A 25,578-nucleotide genomic window follows, 5' to 3' on the forward strand; every position below is an offset into this window, starting at 1 on the left:
AACGGAGTACTTCTGCATTGCAGTATTGATACTTTTACTTAAGTAAAACATTTGAGTACTTTTCCCACCACTGGACACTGGTTATCTGCCTTGTACTAGGCAGTGCCAGAGTGAAAGAAACTACAGAGTACCACTTTAGGTGATTCCAGCCATTAGAAGACCAAATCCTCATTTATGCTTCAGAGTAAATATATAATACTGTATTTTCAAAAGAAGAAATTGTCAATAGGCTGATTAAAAAAAAGAGAAATGTAACGGGAGTCAAAAAAGCTTAGAACTACGATGACTTTTGCTGTCTTTGTTTGATTGTCTAGTAAGCATTATTGTTACAGCAAGTCAAGACCATTAGTGCAGATTAGAATTGAGCAATCATTTCACGGTTAGCAATAAGAGTTACTGTGAAGCTTCTGGAAAGGAAGACCAAGACTGCAACGCATGGAAGAACATGTTTTATACAATATGTGTGCACATTTAATGTATGAGCCAACAATTATAAAATAAGGTGAGGCGCTAATACTGGCAGTGGCAGCTGAATATTTCAAGATGTTTTTTTAAAACGTTTTATGAAACCACCAGGGTGCTGGAGTAATAAAATTAAATGAATACTGCCACCAGTAAATCAAATTTTAAAAAAGAAGAAAGAAGGAAAGAAAGAAAAACAGCACTTGCACCTTGGATGTCTGAGCTGCTAAAATTATGTCACAATGTTTTAAATATAGGCAATTGTAAATATAGTGCACAAAAAGAAAGAAAGAAAAAAAGAAAAATTCAGACATCAAAATAATATTCACATAGTTCAACAGAACAAAGTTTAAACGACAATACTGGAAAAACAAGTTGGAGTTGACAAAAATACAACAAAAATGTAAATGTTACTAGAAATGTAAATGCTGCAATGGAAGACAAAATCTCCACAAACATTCATCAAATAGATCACTCAAGCAGCCAATTTTTACCCTATTGAACAGCAAAGAAACACCATACTTATCCCTATATTGCAACCTGTTAGTTCTGTTATTTCTCAGTGAAACAGGTTGTACAGGTTGTTCCGGTTGTCTTTAGAAACGACTGCAGAGAGGGAGATGTCAGCTGGCTCACTTTATTTTACTCTGAATACGGAGAGCTAATCTGTTCAACACAAAATGAAAATGATATCAGTTTCCAAATGTCTCTTTAGATCACACATCATGCTTTGAACACTCAGGTATTATTTGGCGGTATTTGTACACTTCTTACCTTTAACCACAAACAAATTCTAAATTATTTTGAAAACATCCGATCTACAAGCTCACAATGCAATCTTTACATGCCCAAAATTGTGATGCCAGGGTAAAGGTGCACACAACATTATTTCACTTATTAATGAAGCAAAGGAACCACTGGTCCTCTGTAGTTAACTGCCAGGGTTAGGGCTTTGACGTACTGTACATATGTATCCATCATAAAGTAATATGATATTTATATGTGTTACAGTGAATTTGAGAAATCGGTTTTGCAACAAAATCACTCAAAAAAATGTAATCACAGGTTAGCGATATTGCAAAATCCCTTGTGAATTTGCAAAATGATGGATCAATCAAGTTGAGAAAAAGGAGAGGTGGGGAGCTCCTTTTGTTTGTTGCAACAATGCTGTAATCTCATAGCCTACTTATTGGAGCAGGTGGTTCCTCCATGACATTTACTATTGCATAGCAGCCCTCTTGTTTTACAATTGCATTTGTTAGTGGTACAACTGTCTGTCAATCTGTCTATGTATTGTGTATTTGTTCATGTATTGTGATTTCTGTGTCCTGATTTTGTTGTTGCAGTTTCCACTGGAAACCTTGTCCACTACCATCTGAAAGAACTGTCCGAACCGCTTTGTCTGTCGGCACTTCAGCAATGTTTATGAAGGACTTAACACAGGGATTAAACTGATTCTGGGCATACAGTTGCTTGAGGACTCCACTGTTTTTGCCTAATCTGTAGCATTCATCTTTGGATATCTCAACAGCTAAAACATTGCAAGGATCATTCTTCCCATGGCCCAGCTCTGGAACTTTTTAACTGAATTATTTATAAATGTCAATGCTCATTATTTTATGTCTGCAGTGTTCAGCATAAATATATTAAATATATTTTACACTACTAACTCTTGTTTAGTCTGTAAGAAATGTCATGCACCTGTTAAACGATCTCTGTGTTCCGATTAAAAAGAAAAATTCTATAGTCAAAAATTTTTGCCATGTGTAGTGTCGATTTTCTTTTTTTGGTAAAAATAAATACAATTGAAACTAAATGAGTGCTTCTCCTCATCTTTTTCCCAAATTGACTGACTGGCCAGTGATTTTTCAAAACCACTGATTTCTCGAATTCACCATAACATACAGCATCGTCTCTGACGGGTGGAAACCTCATGTCCAAAACTGTTACTGTTTCAGGATTTTTTTTTAAAATAGCCAAAATAGCTCAAAACGCAGCACCGCGTTTCAGGTTTGTGGATCTGCTACTTTTGATGCCTTTTGTGTGACGCTGTAGTATGATCAAGAAAAAACACAAAACATTAGAATATGGAGTTAGGAGGTTTCTGGCCCGACAGCAGCGATATGCATTACGTAAACTTACTGTATCCATGTCAAAGCAGAGGTCCTGATTGAGAATGTCAAATTCCCCAGGAGTCATGGGCGGCTCAGGGGACTGGCAGGGGGGTGGCGTGGCATCAGGATTAGAGCTGTGATCTCTGCCAGGGGAAAAAAAGGAAGGACACCAAAATCCAGTTCATCATCAATGATATTTCATAAAAATAAGTCATTTAAAGCAGTGGTTCTCAAAACGTTTCATGTCAAGGACCCCCAAAAATATATGTATTTGGCTGTGAACCCCCATCTCAAAATATTTTGTTCCAGGGACCCCTAGAAGCAAGATTTGAATTACAAATGTTCGCTTTAAAAATATATATATTCAAAGACTTGACAAAGATTTTTCAAAGATCTGTGCCACGCTATGATCTTGTATATATCTATTTTTGAAAAGCCTAAGTATAAAATATGGATAAAAGGGTTAAAAGGATTTTGAAGCTTTATTAACACATTTTTCTGGGGACCCCCTGGTACAACCCAAGGACCCCTGGGGATCCCCGGACCCCACTTTGAGCACCAATGATTTAAATTATCACAATATTTGTATCACCCATTACAAACAAACTCTCAGGTTTACTCACAGAAAACTACTTTACACTTTGTAACCTGTTACTTTTTTCATTTTAAATGGATTTATTTGGCAGTTTTAACTTGAATTAGATAGGAGAGTAGAGAGACAGGAAGCTGAGGGTGGAGCACTATTACTGATGTGGTTGATGCACTGCAAGCAACAGCTGAATCATTGAAAGAATGTAATTCTGGTAAATACCAGTTTGAAAATTATGACAAAATTAAATACGCAATCTTGCATTTTTGCATATTGTATACAACATGCAGACAGAACAATCAATGCACGAATGACAGTATTATAAAGATGGCGGTCTTCACCAACATTATGCCAGCAGTTTATCGAGTCAGCAAAACAAAGAAAGGGGAACAGATCGCATTATAAAATGAAATTGATAACATACCTCATTTCCGAGATGGGGATCAGGATGGATGGTATGTATGGATCAACTGGGGGGAAAAAAGGAAATCAAATACCTGAATAATTAGAATAATTCTTCAATTATTCACAATTATTCCAAATATATACCAATAAATGTGAACCTGCATAAAATAATTAGTCTGCCCCTCTTGCCTTTGCTGGGATGTATGTTGTAATGGCGACTAAAGGCTTCATCTTTGGGTGTGTCGGGGTAGAGGAACTTCAGAGGGTTCTCAGGGACCACTCCATTGGAGATCACCTTGTAATCTCTTATGATATCAGCAAACGGCAGAGCACTGAGGCGGTTTTTGGTGTACGGTTCCACAGAGTTGAACTTGGCCTCTCCTGTTGGTGAAACTGGCTTGTTAGGAATACATTTAAAATAAACACTAGTTAAATACACACCATTGAAAGAACCTGGGATAGACAGGACAACAAAGCACAAAGAGGTGACAAGTAACAAAGATCCATATGGATTAATAAAGGTGGAGAGAGTATTGAGTGAATACGATTTAGAATTTTGCAATAAAAGCAGCTTTGAGAAAACACAGGACACATCACAACTAACACTCATGTCTGGACTTAAATAGTCTTTTAGCAAGGAGTCATACATGGTTCAGGGTGTGTTTGTGTAATAGAATGAAAGGAGACCATGCTCACCATTATAGCCACGTTCCACCCAGGTGAATGTGATCCCTCCGAGGTGGCTCTCACTAAACCGCAGCAGGAATGTTCCTGAGTCCCTGTCCTTCAGCAAGGCTCTCTCCATCTCCTTACTCACAAAACCCATAATGTGGCTGCAGAGGGCCAAGCACATTTGATATTAGAAAAGTACCACCAGCCACCCAACCAGAAATGTTGGCTTGAAGGTGGTGCTAGAGGAAAGGTCATGGGGTCACTCAGTGGTTAGGGTTCATCATTCAGGGAGCATTTCATAGCAATCCACCAGTTAGATTTTGATATTGGTTAAAAAACATGGAATGAGTGGGTGACTTACTTGTCATTCCAGACCGGCAACAAGTGTTTCTTAATAAGATCCAGGATGGAATCCAGCCACATCCAAAAACTGAAGGTCTTTCCTGGAATATTTTCCTTCAAACGAATGTAACACATGAATGAGTGCATATTATATAAATATCGGTTTTTATTTTAATGAAATAATGAATTAATGCTATAGCTAATTCTAATTAAATTCGAAGAAGAAAATGGTAGAATGGTAAATGGTGCATTTATATAGCGCTTTTATCCAAAGCGCTTTACATAGATTGTGCATTACATTCACACACACATTCATACACCGATGGCGGAGGAAACCATGCAAGGCACCAACCTGCTCATCGGGAGCAAGTAGGGGTTCAGCGTCTTGCTCAAGGACACTTCGACAGTAACTCTTCTGGGGGAGCCCTGGATCTAACGGGAAACCTCAAGGCTTCCATCTGGCCGCTCTACCGGCCACTCTACCCCTGAGCCACTGCCGCCCCCGAAGAAGAGGAAGAAGATATAGACTCGAACCTAAAAACATACAGTGCTAATTTTCAAATACGTTCTTATTAACGTCCTTTCACGTTTGTTCTTTAGCCTGCAACTCCCATTGACTGTATGAGAACATTACATGCATTGCATACTGTTACTGTGTATATTAAGACACTGTCAGTGAGGCTCTTTAAGCAGGAGAACTCCTATTTATTGCTTTATTGCTACCACACTGACCATCAGTAAAATATTTCACATCCACAAAAAAAGTTCCCCTTTAAGACAGTGTAAGATGCCAATGCATCATGTGCAATTGCAGGAACAAGGAGCACAAACGTGTGCACATGCTTCTTGGTCCCCTAGGTGGCAACATCCATCCATGACTGCAGATTGAATGTTTACAGGTGATGAAACCTGTGATAGTGAAAGTGACTTGGAGCTTACCTTGGAGAACTTGGACCAGGAGATTTGACAGTCACTGTGGGAGACATGTTGCCCTGTAGCGGGGTAAAACAACGTACATGACCTGTCAATAACTCGTTTTAATTTGTGAACACTAGCTATTGGTCAAAATAATAGTCTAATTTGTTGGCAAATTCCCCTGAATTTTCCTTACCCTGACCTAAGTACATGTTGGTACAGGTCATGCAACCTAACAATCATTTCAAGTCGCCCAGGGCGTGGTCTGCATCAGTCGAGACCCTCCTCTGAGTGGACCCACTACCACTAGTGACCCTCAATCAGGCATTAAACTCAAACAGATATCAAATTTCCTTGTTGTGACTAAATAAAAGTTCAACATGGGGTGCTTGGTGGCTTAGCCAGTTAGTTAGTTCATGTGAGCCATGTGGACCTGAGTTTGAATCCATCTCCTGTCTTGTCTCGCATGTCTCTCCTCTCTCTGCCCTCGATTTCCTGTCTACACTCCCCTATCTGAAGAATAAAGCACACAGTAAAATGCCCAAAAATGGCAATAAAATGACAAAAAAATAAAATATAAAATAACAAGAATAAATACATCTTAAACTCGACACTCCCTTGAAAGCCAGTTTCTGGCTGTAACATAGAATTCTACCTAAGAGTTTCTCTCCCAGCATGGAGAGCTGCTCCTTGTTGAGGCCCCGGCCAGCAAAGGTGGAAAACTGCCAGCTCAGGACTTCAGACAGCTGGCTCCAACTTGCCCGAGGTGGGTTCCCAAAGAACCCCAAGTTCTATGAATGGATATTGATAAAGAGGTTTAGGAGTAAGTATGGGTTCAGTTTAGGGTAAGGATGCAGGTTATGGAGATGGTTAGGGTCAGATTTAGTTTAGGGTCATGGTTTCAGTTACGGCTAAGGAGGGGGGTGCAGGTTTGTAGGAAAAGGTAAGATGTCACAAAAACAATGCAGTGTATGTGTTGTTTTGTGAAATGTAAGTTCACCTAATCAATTAAAAGTGTATGGGCATTTCGTGAAGTGATAATATTGTCTGTTCTAATTTTGAGTCAAGTCTAATTTGTAGTTCTTGCCATTAGCAGAGATTACGGCTGTTTTCTTTAAGTATATGCAGTGTACATTTTAGAAGATTTCTGCCTACCATTTTAAATGTAATTCACTGCCATTCATGTTGAAACTTTGTGTGGTGTAAGGTGTGTGAAAAACTAATTATCAACCAGCATTCATCGTGCCTAAGGTTGGCAAAGACAAATGCTGGGGTGATAATCTATATTTCAATAGCACTTGAAGACATTTGTGTGTAAGACAGTGGCTCACCCTGGCTTCATCAGTGAGGAGGTTGTACCACATGACTGAGGCCCAGCCTCCAGGCAGCTGGCTGACATTGGAAATGACTACCAGAGGAAGGGAGCACATCTGCAACCAAAAACATAGTACATTGAGAGAGCATCTACAGAAACATCAATGCCTCCCTAAGACAAATAAAAAGTCACATTTATTCTCTGATAGATCTCAGTTATGTGAGGAGGAGGCATATGGCAGTTTGAATTGGCACTGCAGTTGTACGTGTCACAAACTGTTGTAAAACTGTTGGTGAAGTAAACTCACCTCTAGATCAATAGCAAGGCCCTGTACGATGAACTGAGCCTCAAAGCTGAGCGAGTGAAGTTCCTCTGTCACAGACAGAAGACCCTGGGAAGACGAACACAAAGCACTCCTCAATAGTAAAACGTTTTCATTCATTCATTCATCCTTAATTAATTTATGAATTAATTAAACTACCCTTTATTGTAAAACTCAGCGAAATGCTTCGTTTTACAGAGGCTGCTACAGATTTTCCAGTAGTGTGAGCTCTCTGCACACACAACACATGGTCTGATTTTCACTATGTTCTACTCTACTACTTGACCAATTTCCCCTAGTTAAAGTGGCTGAAACAGTATCATAATGGCATGATGTTCCTATGTGCAAGCAACAGTGTTAACTTACTGTTGTTGCTGGGAACCATGCTTAGTAGAGTCTGTGTGCTGAGAAAACAATCCAAAAACTAGAAAAAGTGCTCCTCGGAGCACAGACCTCCGCCAGGTCAGGTAGGTTATTGTGGCCTCCTGGTGGGACTATAATAGGCCAATGTGAAAAGGGAGGCATTTCTTCCTCTGCCTAGTGGGACTGTGCGTGCATTCATGATTTGAGGCATTTTGTTGCAAAAATGTGTTTTGCTAAATTAGACCTGCTGGTGGCGCTATAACAGGGCAACGTGAAAAGGGTGGCATTTCTTCCTCGGCCTAGTGGTAATGTGCGTGCACATTTTCACGGAAATCCCATGCTGTGTTCATGATTTGAGACATTTTGTTCAAAACGGACCAATACTGCAAAGTTTGGAAGCCAAGCCAATCAGGATGGAATATGAAATATTGGACAGATCCGTCTTGATCACATGACTATAGATACTGTGTACCGATTTGCGTGATGTTTGGATAAAATCTGTAGGAGTAATATCCAAAAATGGGTTTTGCACAAATCGGCCTCCTGGTGGCGCTATAACAGGCCCATGTGAAAGATTTGGGGCAGAGGTTCTGAATTGGCATCCAGGGAGTGTAAATCTGTAGGAGTAATATCGAAAAATTAGTTTTTCAAAAATTGGCCTCCTGGTGGCGCTATAACAGGCCCATGTGAAAAATTTGGGGCAGAGGTTCGGAATTGGCATCCAGGGAGTGTGTGTGCAAAGTTTCGCTGCGATCAGGCCAACGGTGCCAGGACGGACAGGGGTAAAACATACTCTCTGGCCATGCCTTTCGGCCTGGCGGAGACAAAGATCAATTAAATGTCCCCTCACCTCATTTCCCTTAGCTCCATTGATATATTTCTTCTCTTTGAGCTGCTGCAAGACACAAACAGAACTGAACTGAATTGCATTTGAATTTAGTTGAAAATTAAGCAACACATCGATCAGTAAAAATAAAAATGCCCAGGCAGTGAATGGTCTCATACCAAGTGTCTAAATTCCACTGAAAGGCAGCCATTGGAGGATTCCTCAATATCCATAGCTTTAGTGTTGTTGGTCAGGATGAAAAACTGACGATTTCTGTAGATAAAATAAGAGGGTAGAATAAATAAACAAGAAACTGAGTCTAATAAAGTATAATGTCAGTTATCTGGCTGAATGGTTGTACTCCCTTAATCCCTTCCTATAAGAAGTAATGTCAGTGTCAGTAAAGTGTCTTCCTTAAACCCTGGTCACCACATGTTGACCTACAAAGGAACCTGCTGTACATGAGCTGTATACTCACACTCTGCCGGGTGGTAGGTCCCTAGACACGCACACACACACACACACACACACACACACACACACACACACACACACACACACACACACACACACACAGAGAGAGAGAGAAAAGAAGATTAATAATGGTTATTGCGCCAACATGACAGAAAAGTAAATCCTCATTATAAGTGTCAAAAGAGTTTCACTTTGTTGCCATCCAAAAAGAGTTAAAGAGTCAATTAAATTGAAAAAGAAAGGCATTGTAGAGTATTGTTTAATTTCTGTGATGTCTATGATTTGTATGTACTCTATGGACCCCCTATGTGTCTGGAATAAAGTTTGAATTGAATTGAATATGTGAAACTCACTTGTCAAAGGTTGTTTTCACTTTGAGCTGATAATCTACTTCTGGAAGTTTAACCAGCAGTCTAGAAGGGATTAAAAGTCATAGCATCATCATCAGCAAAGAAATATGATTCATTAACACCGACCAAAAGACCAATCAACATTGGCATCCTGCCACTAGCGGGGATAAAAACATGCTTAATGAGAACGCATTCTATGTTTGACAGATGCAAGAGAAAATAAATAAATAAAGTTCAAATACCTGACTTTTGTGGTGAACTGTACTCCTGTCTTGATGATGAGGGGTTTTTGGGGGTGGGTGGGCATGCACGGCTGCTTCTCCACCACGAATGAGCTGTGGACGAGGTACCAAATGTTATTCCACTGCATTGACCCATCAGCCTGTGCCAAATCGTTGACATTTCGTAGAACCTTGAGTTGTATAGCTATGTGGGCATGACATGAGTCCAAATTATTGTCAGTCATCTTTCTTTGTTGCTTCTGAGTTCTGAGATTGAGGAATCTGGAAGTAGCTATTCCATTGATTTTCAATGGATGGCAAAACAGGTCTCAAAATCCCACTTTTAGCAGATAAATAAACATGAAGGAAGAGAATTCTGCCACAGAGCACAGAAGCAACAGAAAAAGATCATGGTCAATATTTGGGCTTAAATCATCCCCACAATACAATACAATACAATCCAAGGTTCGACCAAAGTTCAACAGTTGTCTATTTTTAACCACTTGAACCCCCAGCATCCCAATTCTGGGGTGCACATTCTGAAAAAATTGCTGATCTACCAGCTCACAACACGTCATGTTGCGCGTTATCAGTTTGTAGATTGGCAATTTTCTCATAAGAAATTTGGTGTAGAGACCAGGGGGAGAAAGAGCGGTCCATGTACAAAGCCAACTCCAGTCGAGTTTACTACTGTAAGTATAGACTCTAGGGGGTTTAAGTGTACTATTTATTTTTAATATTCATAATTATGATCTTGTTGTTATTGTTAGCACAGTATACAGACAGCAGAGCATGCCACACTTTCACTTCTTGTACTTGTATGAGTGAGTGACAAATAAAACCCTCTTGAATCTTGAATAAACCTTATGATACTGTATTTTTTGTGTCATTGGGGTTGTGTGGCCATGTGCTAACTGCATCATACCTCCTGATGAGGTGGTAAATGAGGTATTTGATTCGTTCCTCCAGCTGGGGCTTCTGCAGGGGGATGGGGTCACTCTCATAGGTTACCTTCACAATAAGCTCCCCCAGCTTATCCAGCTGACGCTTTACCTGGAACAGGCTCTGAGACGTCAACGTAAACCTGGGTGGGACAAGAAAGAAAGCACCAGGGGAGAGAGGGAGAAAGACAAATGGAGAGGAGGAGGAAAGAGAGAAGGATGTATTGTAAAGAGAAGGAGGGGGAGGGACAATGGAGGAGAAGGGTTATATCTTTGGTGGTGTAGACATGAATCAGCGATTTAAATACAATTCTTTGTATGTTTGCACATACACATGCTTCTAAAATGTAGAATGGTCTGCATGATCTGCATTTCTATAACGCCTTCATCCAAAGCACTTCACGTTACAATCATCCACTGATGGCTGAGGCAACCATCCAAGGCACGAACCTGTGCTTTCTAGGAAAGAAACTATAAAAGTGGTGGCGAAATATTGTCTTGATAGACTGGAGCCTCTTGCCAGATGGTAGTCTTTGGAAAAGGTGAAGTCGGGGTGAGAAGCTTCAACAATTATCTTTTCGGCTTGTTTCTCAGTCCTGGGGAGACAGCAGGTTGCAACCGATGACCCTCTCTGGCTAATGATTGATCCGCTGCAGTCAGCAGTCAACAGTCAGTACCTGTCCTTCCCAGTAGACGTAGTGAGTGAGTGGTAGAAAGGGATGAATGCGGCATGGATGCAAAAGTTGATGGCTGTGTAGAACTAAACCATCAGGATCCTCTTCATGATGGAGGTGATGATCTCCACCCACTCGAGATCCTATGAGATTATTATTCCCAGGAATTGGCCTGACTCCACAGTGTTAACCAGGGAGTTGCACAGAGCGAGTCAAACAATCAATAGTCGGTAACAGACAGAGTGTGTTTGTTTGTATGCTCGATCACACTTGTGTGTATACATTCTAGTTAACAGGCCACAGTTACTATAGAAGGTCAAATGAAACCGCTTTAAACACTCTATAGCAATGCTATATAGAGCTATTTAACACTTATTTTAACAAAGAATATCACTAACTGTACCATTAAAAACCTACACTATTTCTCAAAGGATTTGGAGCAAACCAAATCTTGTTTTCTGGCTATTTGCGTTTCCTCACCAGTTCTGCAGCTGGTCCAGGCCGGTGAGGAGTGGACCTCCAATGTAGGCAATCTGCTGTCTGCGCTTCCAGTCCAACAGCTCAGGGTTCAGCTGACTGGTCATCAGGTCGTCAATCTCCTTGATCACATCATCCATCTTGGAGAGGATCTCCTAGGAGAGCCATCAAGAACAGCATCAGTCTCAGCCTAATTTATACTCCGTAGTATGACTTTGATTTGATGCATTGTTAACATAGATGCAGTTGAATATAGACCAGATCAAATAGGTTACATAAAATGTAATATATCATGAGCATTGCTTCGGAACAGTGACTCATCTTTTCCCCATGTCTGAGGTTTCCCGATATCTGATATTAACAGACATCTGCTAGCCAACCAGAAACAAGTATTATCCATGGCCATTCCAGAATAGTTTTAGTCATTTAGCCGATGAAGGAATATTAATAAATCTACCATGCGTATCTTCCATCTACCAATCTACCAACATGAAATCTCATGTTCGTAGGCCTAACTGTTTTTTTGTAGTACAAAAAAAACAACAAGAAAAATATCAGTAAAAATAAGGCAAAACATACAGATAATCATATAAACAGACAAACAAAAAACAAAAACAAAAGAGGTCATGGGACATTCGGTACCAGTAATAGAAGCAGAAACATATTGACAGGATTTAAGACCAAATACAATAGGGAGGATGCAGGCATGCAGCCAGCCATCACCAGAGATCTGGCCCGCTATCTAAATAGTCCACCCAACTCCTTTTGGAGCCTCAAAGAATAGGTCATCTGCTCTAGGAGATGCAATTGTCTCACAATACTGACAAATATCCCCATAGTAGGGCAACTTTTCTGCAACCAGTTCTTTGTGATAGCTTTTTTGCTTGCTGCAAGAAGGATCTTAAATAGATAAGAGTCATCCTGACTCTGTCCATCCGGATTGTCCAAGATACAAAGATTCAAATGTAGTATTGATACTGAAACCCAGAATTCTTTAGAATAAGTGCTGCTACTTCCTTCCAGAAAGGTTGAATTGCAGGACAAGACCTAAAGACATGTGCATGATCAACCATAGTACAGTATCTCCACATTCTCTCCAGCAGTCCAGCTGGTTCCCAGTTTGTTTAGACTTCTGTTTGGGAGTGATAAAGAAGCGGATTTGTTTTTTCCAGCAAAAGTCTCTCCAGGTCAGGGAGTTAGTGGTTGTTGATTGTGTTTCTTCATGAATCCGACCACACTTCATCACTTATGTCAATGTCAATTTCTTTTTCCCATCGTTGTTTCACATATATCGTAGAATCCTTATTCAATGACATAATTCCATTGTGTAGCTTACTTATAAGACCTCTATTACTCCCTGAGTTATAAGCATCAACAAATACAGTAATTAAAGTTGGTGTGATCCCCGGATTAGACCTTTTTATTTTTTTCCCGAAGAAATCCCTTAACTGCAGATATCTAAAAAAGTCCTGCCTAGCCAATCCATATGTCTGACTCAAGTTTTCAAAACTGCCAATATCCCCATTTTTAATCATTGTACATATGGAGGTGGCACCAAGACGAAAGCCTAACTGTTTTTAACACTTAAAAGTCAGTCTCTGCAATGTTAACCACAATACCCACCATAGCTATGTGAGCAGCACGTCCTTTTGCCAGTACACCAGCACTACCAATGACCACTATGACGTTTGTTACATTCCAATATGAACATAACAATTTGATTAAGGGATTTGAAATTATGTCACAGTCACATTAGTGAATTCCCTCTTGGCGGAATAGGTTGATCAGGTCCCATGCGTTACCTGGGATACCTGATTGATGTCATGATGTAAGTAAGAAAGTGGGTTGGAGTGGCTTACTATCGGTATTGGCTGAGAACGAGGGTGTCTATAACCTTTCCAGTGCGCTAGACCCCTGGGAGAAGGTTTGCTGAAGTGGAGCGCCACACCTACCATCAGCTCCCAGTACTTAGTGACTGTTACCCAAGTTGTGCTACTCATACTGGCAGCCCCGAGATCAAACCCAGAACCTTGTGGTCCAAAGTTGAGTGCTCTACGACTGAGCTAGACTGATTTAAGGAAATGGAGATCTGCTGCTCAGTCTGATCAGCAGAGAGGAATGCAACACAGGACAGCTTATGGCTCTTTTTTGACAACAAAGTGTAATCTAGAACCTTCCATGTCCTGGAACTTTCCAAAACTCATGAAGTTCTGTAATGGTTATATATATAATTGTAATTTCTATTATATATATTATTATATTAAAAAAAATTATCCCACGATTTTGTAACCCATTTTTTCACCCAGTGTCAATTGCCTAAGTAATCTTGGCCGCTACTCTCCCTCTGCCAGCCTAGGGAGAGCCCAGAACTGAGCTCATGCCTCCTTCAATGCATGAGGAACTAGCAAGCCGCTTATTTTCACCTGACAGGGTGCATCCACACATGTACGTCAAGTTGTCGTACGGAAGTCGGAAGTCCCATCCACTCCCATGTTAACTTAGAAACCGGAAGTTCCGGTCCGGTTTTTCCTATAACATGGGAGTGGACGGGACTTCCTACTTCCGTACGACAACTTGACGTACATGTGTGGATGCACCCACATGGGGGAGTTTCCCCAGTAGAACGTAGCGCGTATGTTATTCCAACCAGTTCCTTTCCCCTCCATCAGGCGCCCCGGCTGACCATGGGGAGGCAGTATATAGACCAGGATTACTGCATGTATTTTGTGAGGGAGAACATGCAAACTCCACACAGAAAGGCCACACAGAAAGGCCATTTCGCTGATGACACGGAGGAGAGGACACGCCCCCAGCCCAAAGCATCCCCGGCAGGAATCGAACAGGACCTTCTAGCTGTGAGGCGACAGCACTACCGACTTCGCCACCGTGCCCCCCTGACATTTCTATTATAACTACCAACCAGGGAGGTACTTAATAAATTAAACTAATTTTAAAAAGGTGAAAATAGCGGATCTACGAGCTTTACTATGCGAAGATGCTGAGCAGGGCCGAATGGAAACAAATCCATAGCCTGTGAAACACGACACGGTTCACTTAGTTCTTCTTGTAGTCGAAAAGAGTCAATAGTGAGGAAACGAGACCACAGGACTTTTGGACACTGGTACCGTGTTGAAAGTCGGGTTGTACATAACCCCTTTCCCCTTTCCTTTGAGTTATCGTGTGTCTTTTAAGTTTGTTCACGTCTAAATCACTGAACAATCCAAGGAGCAAAGACATGGAACCAAAGACCAGCACTGGCCAGGGAAACACCGCCACAAAGGGCACCGAATACCAAGGCTTGGGTGCCAGCGACACTACTGGAAACAGGCAAGGAACACATATTTTATGTTTATACCTGATGTGCTAAATGAATTATATCTGACTATGCTCATCGCCAAGTGTGATTTCCAAAATCCTACAGACGAGTTTTGATTGTTCAGATAATAAATAACATCCAGATTGGATTAATTCGGCCATGAAACTAAGTTCTTATTTTCTTTAAAGTCGTAACATATTGTACATCTGTTCACACATGTAGCTCTAAGCGCAAATTCAATAAAGAAGATCTCTGAGTTGTCATTCACAGCTAAGTGTGTGTGCACTTCTAGCCAATCTGCAGTCAGCCAATCAGGCAGTTGGACTCCGCCTTTAAATATCACTGCCTCAGACATGTCATTCTCTTTCCAGCATGCAACAAGCAACCCACCTCCATCCCCAAACTCCACCATGCCTCAATCGTCTAGAGTTGAGAAGGAAGGAGGTTCTCTGCACTGCCACCACCAGCGTCTAGACTCCGGGGGGGGGGTTCTCCCTATTCAGCATATCTTATACATATGTACGTTGCATATGTACGATAAATGTTAACGGAGTCTAATTGCCAAATATGTTTATTGAATAATAAAATGTTTTATTCAATAAAATTCTCATTTACAACAACTCAATCTCTCTCTTATTGAAATACACACCTTTCTTTTAAAGTCAAGCCTGTTGAGCATTTCCTGTAGTCTTGTAACTTCCTGTTTCATCTTCTCAGTGTTCCTCTCAGTCTGATCTGAAGCACATAAACACAAAAACATGCACATGAACATGCAGGATATGACACATTTTCTATAAAATTCTGAGAATTCTTAAAACTTTGTGCACACTTTGTAATGCAGCTCACCTCGAGACTGGAGGGTCTTATAGCAGAAATCAAAATCATCTTGCAGGTCCTCAATGTGTTTCACAGACTGGTCCATCATCTAGACATGGTTTATTTTGTGTTCATTCATTGGGACACATACTGTACATGATTGAGCACTAGCATCCCATTCCCATCCTATGCTACCTGGTGACCTGGCATGGTTCAGCTAATTATGTCATAGCCACAAGATGTGACCGCAAGATCCTCATCTATTGGGCAAAGCTTACACTTCCAGTCTGACTCTGCACGGCTTGCATTTTGAGGCCACAAGATCAGGATCATGTCTTATTATATCTTATGGCTACGATGTTCTGTAAAAAAAACTGAACTGCATGGAAGATCTTGTGGCAACAGGATACAAGATGTGACCAAGAGATTGGGATTCAGTTTTTTAGGTCTATGTTTGAAGTCCAAATGTTTTTGTAGCACAAAATCATAACTTGCATTCATCCACTGTCTGTTCCTGTGTGTTCTCAATGTGATATCAGTCCAAATTGTGATTGTTAAAAAACAGCAACAATAGCCGATGTAGATCAGGAATTTGTGCTATTCATCGTACAAGAACTATATACGGCTTCCACACTTGTGGAAAAAAAAGTGTGTGCGTGCATGTGTGCACTTGTGTAGGGGTCTATGCTTTGTCAAATGTAAGAAGGGTGGCTCCAAGGAAAAAGGATGGGAACCATTGATTTAATGTACAAATTTACTGTCTGATTACATACTGTATGTTCTGCCATAGTGGCAATCATTTTATGATTAGCACAGACAATTCCTTGCGTGAACCACAAACATTGTTTCTGATACAGACAAACTATACTTTATTCTCCATCCATAGTACGATGGTGTTGCTTGCTGAAGATGAGTTATTTTCGACAAGCGACACCTTCACAATATGGAGTGACTGATTTATACTTGGTTGTGTCGCTTACACCAGCACACAACTAAGTAGAAATCACTCTTAACTTAAGCTTACGTGCTGTATTCGTTTTGGTACTTCCTATATTGTTGCACCTACTGTACCTGTACACTGCTTCTGATGATTGCGACTCTGTTGTCCATATTCTTCTGTTTCTCGAAGGTCACAGAATTCTGCATGGACTTCTCCAATGGCCCCTGTTAATACAAATACTCTCATCAGATAGCTTTTTTTTTACCCAGTGTTTCCCAAGGACAAAATAATTGAAACATTATAACCATGAACCTCTAACCTAGTATTTCAAGGACTATATCATTGTTATTGCATGTTTAACAAAAGTATGTATCACATTAGTCATGTATACTACATGTATTCCTGTATTACATTACTGCTGACAATTAATTTCCCAGTGTACCAAACATTTCATTTCTATTTACAAACAACAACAAAATAAGTTGTTTGAATACAAAATAAACTGAGGAATTTCATAAGCTCTCATTATGCTTTCACTGTTTGTTTTCTGAACTTTGCCCACTTTGTCTTTAGGTTTCCTAGTAGTGTGGAAGTGGATAGTCTTATTGTATGTCTGTTATTTTACTGCAGCTTCAAACTTCTTTCTTTTTTTTTTTGATCATGCAACAAAATGTTATAAATAGTAGTAATACTAATAGTAGTGTTTACTGTTTTATTTCTTTTTTATGGATTAGACTTTTCCTTCAGTTTTGCTGTGTAGTGGTATCTGATAGGAAGGGTATTTGTTTACCAGACAAACACGGGGGACTTCCCCACAGAGATGAGGGGGTTTGATACTAGTGACAGACCTGCTCCTGTTGCACACTGCCAAGAATACGGCGCTCCTCCTGGAGACGAGTAGAGATAGTCCTGGCCATCAGAGTAGGATTGTCTTTGTATTTTGCCTGCGGCACACACACACACACACACACACACACACACACACACACACACACACACACACACACACACACACACACACACACACACACACACACACACACACACACACACACACACACACACACACACACACACACACACACACACACACACAAAGGTGACGTGTTACCTAATGCCTGAGTGACAAAGGCGAGAAGTTTGTCTTTACCAACAGGGAAAACCCATTTCAAAAAGAGGAGGAAGTAATTGGTAAGTAAAATGGAGGCGTGTCATTCAGGCCTCGGTTACTGGAAATGCTCGTCATAACTCATAACCCAACTGTACCAGCCCACTAATAAAGGAATGTGGTACAACTTGCCTTGTTTTCAAAACTGAATGGGCCCCATGCAAAGTAAACAGAGAGAATGGCAGTTTATTTGAGGGTACACTGTATAATCCAGAGTTAAATGACACAATATCACAACTTCATTTCACTTCACAACTTCAACATTTATACTGTGCTAATTCTAATACAATTCTCAATTTTGGGGGGTAAATCTTTTTTGGCCTTGTCATAGGCGAACACAAATCACACTTCTCAATTACTTGTTTAATCCAAAAAGGTAATTGATAGAATAATTGCTGTACCCCTAATGTACACCACTTGCTGTGAAAGGAAAATCCAGAACATCATTAAGGACACCCCGCTCATGTTCTGTTCTCCTTCCGCACCTGATTCGGATGCTATCAATGCATTGAATGGGAGATTATCACGTTTTATAAGACCATTGAATGGGCGAAGTAGGCGACCTACTTACCTACCCGCGATTTATCAGACCATTCATTGGGTAATCTCCCATTCAATGCATTGATAGCATTCGAAGCCGGTGCCTTCCATCTAAAAGACGTCACCAAAGCATCAAATCACACACCACCCATCTTCTTTACACAGGCAGTCAGGCTGCTGCTGAACTGCTGACGCACCCATTGTTGTTGTATAATATGTAATATTATCCTGTACTTTATATCAATAACACTAAACTCAAATGGGCGTGGGTGATGTTTTTGTCAAAAGGCATCCCCTATTCTGCCTACTCAGACATTAGGGAAAGTTTGCGCTGTTGCACTGGGAAACGTAACTTTTTCTCTCGCCTCCGTTTGTGACTAAGACTTTTACTGTGCCAGCGTCAAAGCCTGAATGATGACGCAACACCCACATATTTAACATGTCAGTGCAGGAAGTATGACACCATTTAGGTATCGGCATCCAAACAAACATGCGTAAGTTACTTACTGGAACATCTGTTCAGCATCAACTTTGGGAATCGGTAATGTAAGGAACATGCTGTACTGAAAAGCCTGTAAAATAGCAGTAAAAAGCTCACAACGTATCACGTTGTGAGCTTGTAGATCGGCTATTTTTGCCAATCTACAAAAACGTTTTATTTGGCATTACTAAATCTATCATTTACAGTGATAACAGTGATACCATGAGTTACAGAGGCTATTTTGCACAGATATGAAGACAATAATGTGCCTTGAGATTTTCTTTGATGTGCCTTGGACACAGAAAGTTTGATAACCACTGCTCTGAGCCAGGCAGAGAAAAAAGTGATTTATCTTAAACCCATAGCCACAAATGCTACAAATATCACTTGCAGGACAAAAGGTTTTTGGTACTAAATTACACACACGTGATCTCTGGAATCATGTGACAAACTGACAATAAGCATCAAGATGTTTTTTGGTTTTGATAAATTCCATATGGTTTGCCTGGCTTCCAAATACATATATATCATGAACACAACATCCAATCAACCCCAATCATCTATAAAGCGCTTTCACTTACAGCATCACACACAGAAACAACCCATACCATCTCACCATACATGAGTTACCACTTCCTCTGTGAAACACTGACTTTGAGAACACCCACATACATGTGCACATCGGACACACATAACACACACGCACACACACACACGTGCGCGCATGCTCACACACGCACACACATACACTCATGTGCGCGCATGCTCACACGCGCGCGCGCATGCTCACACGCGCGCACACACACACACACACACACACACACACACACACACACACACACACACACACACACACACACACACACACACACACACACACACACACACACACACACACACACACACACACACACACACACACACACACACACACACACACACACACACACACACACACAGGAAACAACAGCTCAGGGATCTGTTCTGCAAAGGTATATGTCTACTCTTCCAATTCAGCAACACATGTTGAGGCTCACACCTGACCTCAACCAAACATTTCCTGTTCATGTTTTGGGTGACACCGCTGCCCCTGCAGGAGCACTGCACTGCATTCACAATACATCAAATGAGAAGGCCAGTAGGGGCCTGGTCCATGAATTTGATTTAACTCAACTCAAATGTATTTGTATAGTCCTTAACCACATGAATGGAATCGACATGAGTGTGTCCCTTTTGCGGCCCGCAAGCTTGAAAATCTTATATTTAGATGTCCTGTCTTAATTTTCCAGGTTGCAGGTCCCTTAACCATAGCGCTATGAAATGACAGAAAAAGACACCAACCCTTCTCACAAACTCAATGCTGATACCTGTGTTGTTTGCACCTCCAAGACAATGGCAGACTCAGTGGGCTAGAGATTCCCTTACTGTATGTGTATCTTAAATTATCCCCGGAGGGCAATTCAGGTGTCATAGCAGCAACAGCAGTAAATTCAAATTGATACTTCCAGCTAATCCCTCGCTGGCAACTAAAACAAAGGCATGTCACTTCCCTGTCAGCTCCAATAGACACATCACATGCCACACCGCACCTACTATATCTATTGAGGAAGTACTCAATGAAGGTATGACAAACAATAAGAGTGTTATTATATATATATATAATATAGACCACAGTTCAATGTTATATTTACAGCAGACTATTTACTGCATATTAATAACAGCGGAACCATTCTTCAGCGCAACTACACCATCCACAAGAATGTAGTATTCAGACGTGTGTGTTATGGTGTTTTGCTGAGAAACTTAATCAGCCAATGTCATCAATGCCATTACAGTGAGAAGTGAAGGTGTGTTTCAAGAAAATCTGTGTGTGTGTGTGTGTGTGTGTGTGTGTGTGTGTGTGTGTGTGTGTGTGTGTGTGTGTGTGTGTGTGTGACACGTGTGTGTGTGACGTGTGTGTGTGTGTGTGTGTGTGTGTGTGTGTGTGTGTGTGTGTGTGTGTGTGTGTGTGTGTGTGTGTGTGTGTGTGTGTGTGTGTGTGTGTGTGTGTGTGTGTGTGTGTGTGTGTGTGTGTGTGTGTGTGCCTGCGTGTTGCGTGTCCATGTTATTGCCAATGCTTTGTAGGGAAATTGTTCTTGGTGTTTCTGTTGTACATGACAATGAAATAGAGAGCCCACAGGAATGTCATCTTTTTTTAAACGTTGTTTCTCGATTATTCGATTAATCAAAAAAGTAATCAATAGAATAATCACTAAGAAAATCTAAGTTGCAGCCCTAGTGTGGGGGTGATCACTGATATGAAGCATTGGGGTAGGGGGGCTGAGTACCTGTAGCTGCTGGTTGATGATCTTGAGGTTGTGTCTCTGCAAGAAGTTCTGCTCCTCAGCGCACTGCCTCTCCAGCTGTGACAGGAGGTTGGTGAACAACACTGCAGCCATGGACTCATGGTCAGCTGCTGTGTCCCTAAAGATACACACACACACACACACTCACATCATTTATCTATTTCATCATGCTTACGGTGCATGCTCAAGTTCACAGCAAATAGACAGTTATAGCAGAGAGGAGAGCAGAGGAACAGGTTCATATTTTGTCAAATGAATCATCATTTGACTTTGAAGAAGACGCACAGCATGAAAACATTAGTCACACGATATGTTTGTTTGCACCTGAATTAAAACCTTTAAAGTAAATCGAGTACTCCAGTATTTTTCTGTGGGTCCCGCCATTCAGAAGTGGCCCATAGATCATCCCTTTGTCCTTCTGAGAGCACTGACGTCCTGAAGTGCACAAGACCCCGTCAACTCAGTCACAGAGTGTTCTGGTTTATTGAAGACAGACACATATTCATACTCCAAACTCGGCCTTCGTAATACGTCAAACAGGGAGGAAATGAGAAAGTTCAAATGTTGGTCATTGCGTAAATTTTCCATTACAAATTTTCTAGGTAATGCAAGCAGCTTCTGAAACCTTATCTGACCACAATGTGTAGGTATATAAGTTCACCTCTAAAGTTCCTCTCGCTTAGGGTCTCTCAGCACAAAGGTGTGAAACCACACTGATCAATGTTATAACTATAAAGCATGCACTTCTCAGTGGAGGAGCGCATATCTCTGCCAGGCCGGACTGTATATGGGGGGGCCTTACACAGGGCCTCCTAAACATGTGATTCTAATTTGGGTTTGATGTTGCATACATGATATATGTTTGTTTTTTACTTACTTCACCTTTATAGAAGAGAAATACTTTGTGCCTATTCCACAAGCACATTAAAAGTGATGACTCGTCTGCAGTAATCAATAATCTGCAGATCCATGGAAAGGAGGAAAGATTTTAATTTAGTGATGGCTATGAACCAGGAGAAGTGAGTTTATTTGTTAATCAAATATTTATTTTGTGTGTTTTTGAATACAGAGACCCTGTTAGAGTTTAGCTAAACCTTTGATGGAAAGCTGAAAGAAAAGGGTACATTTTGAGATGGGTTGGAAGTTGTTAAGAACTGTTGGGTCCAAATTAGACTTTTTAATAAAAGGGTGCACCACAGCATGTTTAAAGCATGATGGGACAGAGCCATTGAATAGGCAACTATTTATAATGGACAAAATTCGCTTCACTAAGAAGGCATGAGGCAGTAGGCTTCATATGGAAGACTACATCTATCAGATGAGAGAGACACACAGGTTCAAACCTACTGTACAGGGCATGTGGATGTGAGATCTAATCAATCTTTCCAGTAAACAAGTAAAAAACAGGCAGTGACAACAGGGTTAAGTAAGTACACAGTAAAATCCTGCATTGTTAACTCTAACGCATTGTACTGAGAGTGTACCCTTATGGGTTGATTTGTTTACATTTGTACACTCAAGAGTTAAATTAACAACACTAAAGACTTTGCTGTGCACTACTACATTGACTGTGCTCAAGAGAACTTTGTAAATTGGGACTGTGGGATATTTTTTTTAAATACCATTGGTGAAACATTGTGTCTTATAGGAGACAGATATATATTTTCCCTTTTCGAAACGTCAGTCACCCCTGCTAAATAATAAATACGTGCAGACCAGTCGAGTGCTCCAGTATTTTATTTGGGTAGTCTCTCCTGAAGTGCCCAGGTATTATTCTCTCTGACCCATTTGAAAAGAGTTTGAGTCAGGGACGGATCCCAAAAGAGAATATTTGTCAACATAAACAAAAAAAAGCAGATGTAAACAAGCTCACAACGTGTCACATTGCGATGTGTTGTGAGCTTGCAGATCGGCTATATTTTTGAAAAGGCGTAAAATAAAATAGGGCTTTAGTATTTTTAATGAACCGAGGTCACTTATCCATTGTCCAGAAAAACAAATAACGTACATCCTCCGTTCTTTGGTGCTGAGCTTTAACTGTAAGAACAGTGATAATGAGACAAAGATAGGGCTCGCAACTCACTTTTGTGCACCAGGTTTTAAACAAAACCTGGTGCACAAAAGTGAGTTGCGAGCCCTATCTTTGTCCCACTTATCCATTGTCAACATCACTTAGTTTCCACAAACCTTGACAATTTTTCCTGTTTATTTTGTCCATATTCAATAAACATTTTTGTCAACATATACTTAACTCACTGTTTAGTTAAAATCCCTCGGGCGCCTGCTGGCCTAGCGGTCCAGGCGCATACCACATGGGCTGGTAATACAGTCTGACAGCGTGTCGCGGGTTTGACTCCTGATCCCGTCTGCCTTTGCTGTGTGTCACCCCCCCCCCCATCTTATTTCCACATTTCCTGTCAGTCTGTTTGTGTGTGTGTGTGTGTGTGTGTGTGTGTGTGTGTGTGTGTGTGTGTGTGAGTGATAGAAGAAGGAGACAAGACTCACCAATCTTGGGACTCAATCCAGTTGGCGAGCGCCTGGCGGATCTCCATGGGGAAGTTGTCATCGTAAAGGTAGTCGACAAACTCCAGCAGCCTGATCTCTAGCTGTTGTATCGCTCTCCACTGGCTCATGATGCTGCTTCAATAATCAATCAACAATACATTATGTTAAAGGGATAGTTCACCCCAAAAAAAACTATCGATTAGTCACCCAATGGAGACTTGAATTCATGGATATTTTTTTTTTGTCACATTCCTATTTCCTAAGTCAATAATTTGATAACCAGCGGACCGGTAGGCAGCGGTTCCGGTAGGAGATACAAAGGAGACTCTTTGTGTCTTGTACCGGAACTGCTGCCAGTCATCAAATTATTGGCTTAGGAATGTGAAAAAAAATATAATCCATGAATTCAAGTCTCCATGGGGTGACTAATCATTAGGAAAAAAGTCATTTTGGGGGTGAACAATTCCTTTAAGGTCCTTTTAAATTGCCGAATAGGCTACATCTCCACAGTTAGTTTAACTGAGCAGTGGTGGAAAAAGTACTCACATTTTTTACTTAAGTGAAAGTATCAATACTGCTATGTAGAAAAACTCTGTTACAAGTAAAAGTCCGGAATTAAAAATGTACTTGAGTAAAAGTACAAAAGAATTGGCATCAAAATGTACTTCAAGTACCAAAAGTACTCATTATGCAGAAGGTCCCATATATCACACGTTTTCACATGTATAAAAATCCTTTGAAAATAGCCAAAGTATAGGGCTTAAGTGGTTGATGTATGTTTTGTAATAATAATCAAAAACTACAAAGTAACTAGTAATTAACGTTTGCAAATACTTGTAGAGTAGCCTAGTAAAAGTAAAACATTTCCCTCTGAGGTGTACTGGAGTACTGACAATTAGAAATACTCCAGTAAAGTAATAAATAATACCTCAAAAGTGTACTTATAAGTACACTACTTGAGTGAATGTACTTATAGTTACTTTACACCACTGGTCTAGGTCTACACAATATACACAATAAATGATTTCATGTTAATACGCACCTGGCTCACGTAGCACCGTGTATGCTGCTGTCCGGGAGGAGAAGCACAGAGGACCATCAACCATGTGCACTTTGTGTTTCCCCGTTTAACTTTCGTTTTATTATCTTTTCAATAGGCGGTCCTTCCTGAAGCACCCCTCCTCTATTGCAGTGGTGTAAAGTAACTAAGTAGCCTACATTTACTCAAGTACTGTGGTAAGTAATTATCCAGTAAGTATTTATACTTTACTGGAGTATTTCCAATTTTCTGTACTTTTACTTACATCTCAGAGGCAAATATTTTACTTTTACTCCACTGGAAAACTTAAGTTAGTAATTACGTTGTAGATTTGTATTATTATGACAAAACTAGCCTTAGATCAAGACTTTAGACCAGTGGTTCTCAAACTTTTTCATGTCAAGGACCCCCAAATCGACACTTATTAGCCCGCGGACCCCCATTTGAAAAGATAAGCCAGGGACCCCCATAAACCATAAGAGAAAATTGTATTTCTCTAGCAGTGATTCTCAACCACTTTAATTTCAAGGACCCCCCAGTTTGACATGCATTAGGCTACGGACCCTCATGTAATGGCATTTCTATCTCTGGGAACCCAATTCATATTGTAAAATCAATGTTAATGTAACTCTGAGAGTGTACAAATGGAACCAAATGGGTTCCATTTGGACGCTTTCAGAGTTACATACCCATAAGGGTCCATTTGGTTCCAATATCCATCCTTTAGCTGGGGACCCCCTGGAACTCCCTCAAGTACCCCACTTTGAGTACCAATGCTTTAGACCACCCCCTCAATTGCCCTGCAATGTCACCAGTAAAGCCCGTATTTCTCCGAACATGTACAAATGCAAAATAAGGTGCTTACCCGCTTGCCCCAAATGTTAACTAGGTGTCCGGAGTGTATTTTTGCAATGAATTAGTCCATATTTTTCAATAAAGAAGTGTTTTAATCCCGTCTGTTACTAC

General features: G+C 40.6%; 1 protein-coding gene across 3 annotated transcripts; it reads right to left on the minus strand.

Annotated features, from left to right (window-relative positions):
• Window positions 1–434: 434 nt before the first annotated feature.
• stat4 (signal transducer and activator of transcription 4) lies at window positions 435–24,717 on the minus strand. 3 transcript variants are annotated; one of them, XM_084085314.1, is made up of 24 exons: window positions 24,616–24,717; window positions 23,574–23,708; window positions 21,051–21,186; window positions 17,383–17,478; window positions 16,666–16,758; window positions 15,625–15,703; window positions 15,428–15,513; window positions 11,466–11,617; window positions 10,296–10,454; window positions 9,392–9,484; window positions 9,153–9,212; window positions 8,804–8,824; window positions 8,505–8,598; window positions 8,350–8,391; window positions 7,122–7,205; window positions 6,831–6,929; window positions 6,155–6,290; window positions 5,524–5,576; window positions 4,604–4,698; window positions 4,267–4,403; window positions 3,760–3,951; window positions 3,590–3,635; window positions 2,605–2,719; window positions 435–1,128 (listed from the first exon to the last, which is right to left on the minus strand). In XM_084085314.1, exons 2-24 carry the CDS (start codon window positions 23,699–23,701, stop codon window positions 1,105–1,107), a joined length of 2,220 nt encoding a protein of 739 aa, XP_083941440.1. In that variant the 5' UTR covers window positions 23,702–23,708; window positions 24,616–24,717; the 3' UTR covers window positions 435–1,104. The 3 variants fall into 3 exon arrangements, with proteins under 3 accessions (XP_083941440.1, XP_083941438.1, XP_083941439.1); XM_084085312.1 differs by having other exon boundaries at window positions 8,350–8,394; XM_084085313.1 differs by having other exon boundaries at window positions 8,350–8,394; window positions 23,574–23,705; window positions 24,616–24,708.
• Between the last annotated feature and the right edge of the window lie 861 nt (window positions 24,718–25,578).

This window comes from Gymnoscopelus microlampas, assembly GCF_963454915.1.
Source record: "Gymnoscopelus microlampas genome assembly, chromosome: 17".
Lineage (NCBI taxonomy): Eukaryota > Metazoa > Chordata > Actinopteri > Myctophiformes > Myctophidae > Gymnoscopelus > Gymnoscopelus microlampas.

Coding starts and splice junctions, on each gene's coding strand:
- stat4 (XM_084085312.1), bottom strand. CDS start 23,701: ATGAGCCAGTGGAGAGCGATACAACAGCTAGAGATCAGGCTGCTGGAG. Junction 9,485..10,295: donor ATTTACCACCTCATCAGGAG/GTATGATGCAGT, acceptor CCTCGTCCACAG/CTCATTCGTGGTGGAGAAGC. Junction 7,206..8,349: donor ATGGAGCTAAGGGAAATGAG/GTGAGGGGACAT, acceptor TCGTCTTCCCAG/GGTCTTCTGTCTGTGACAGA.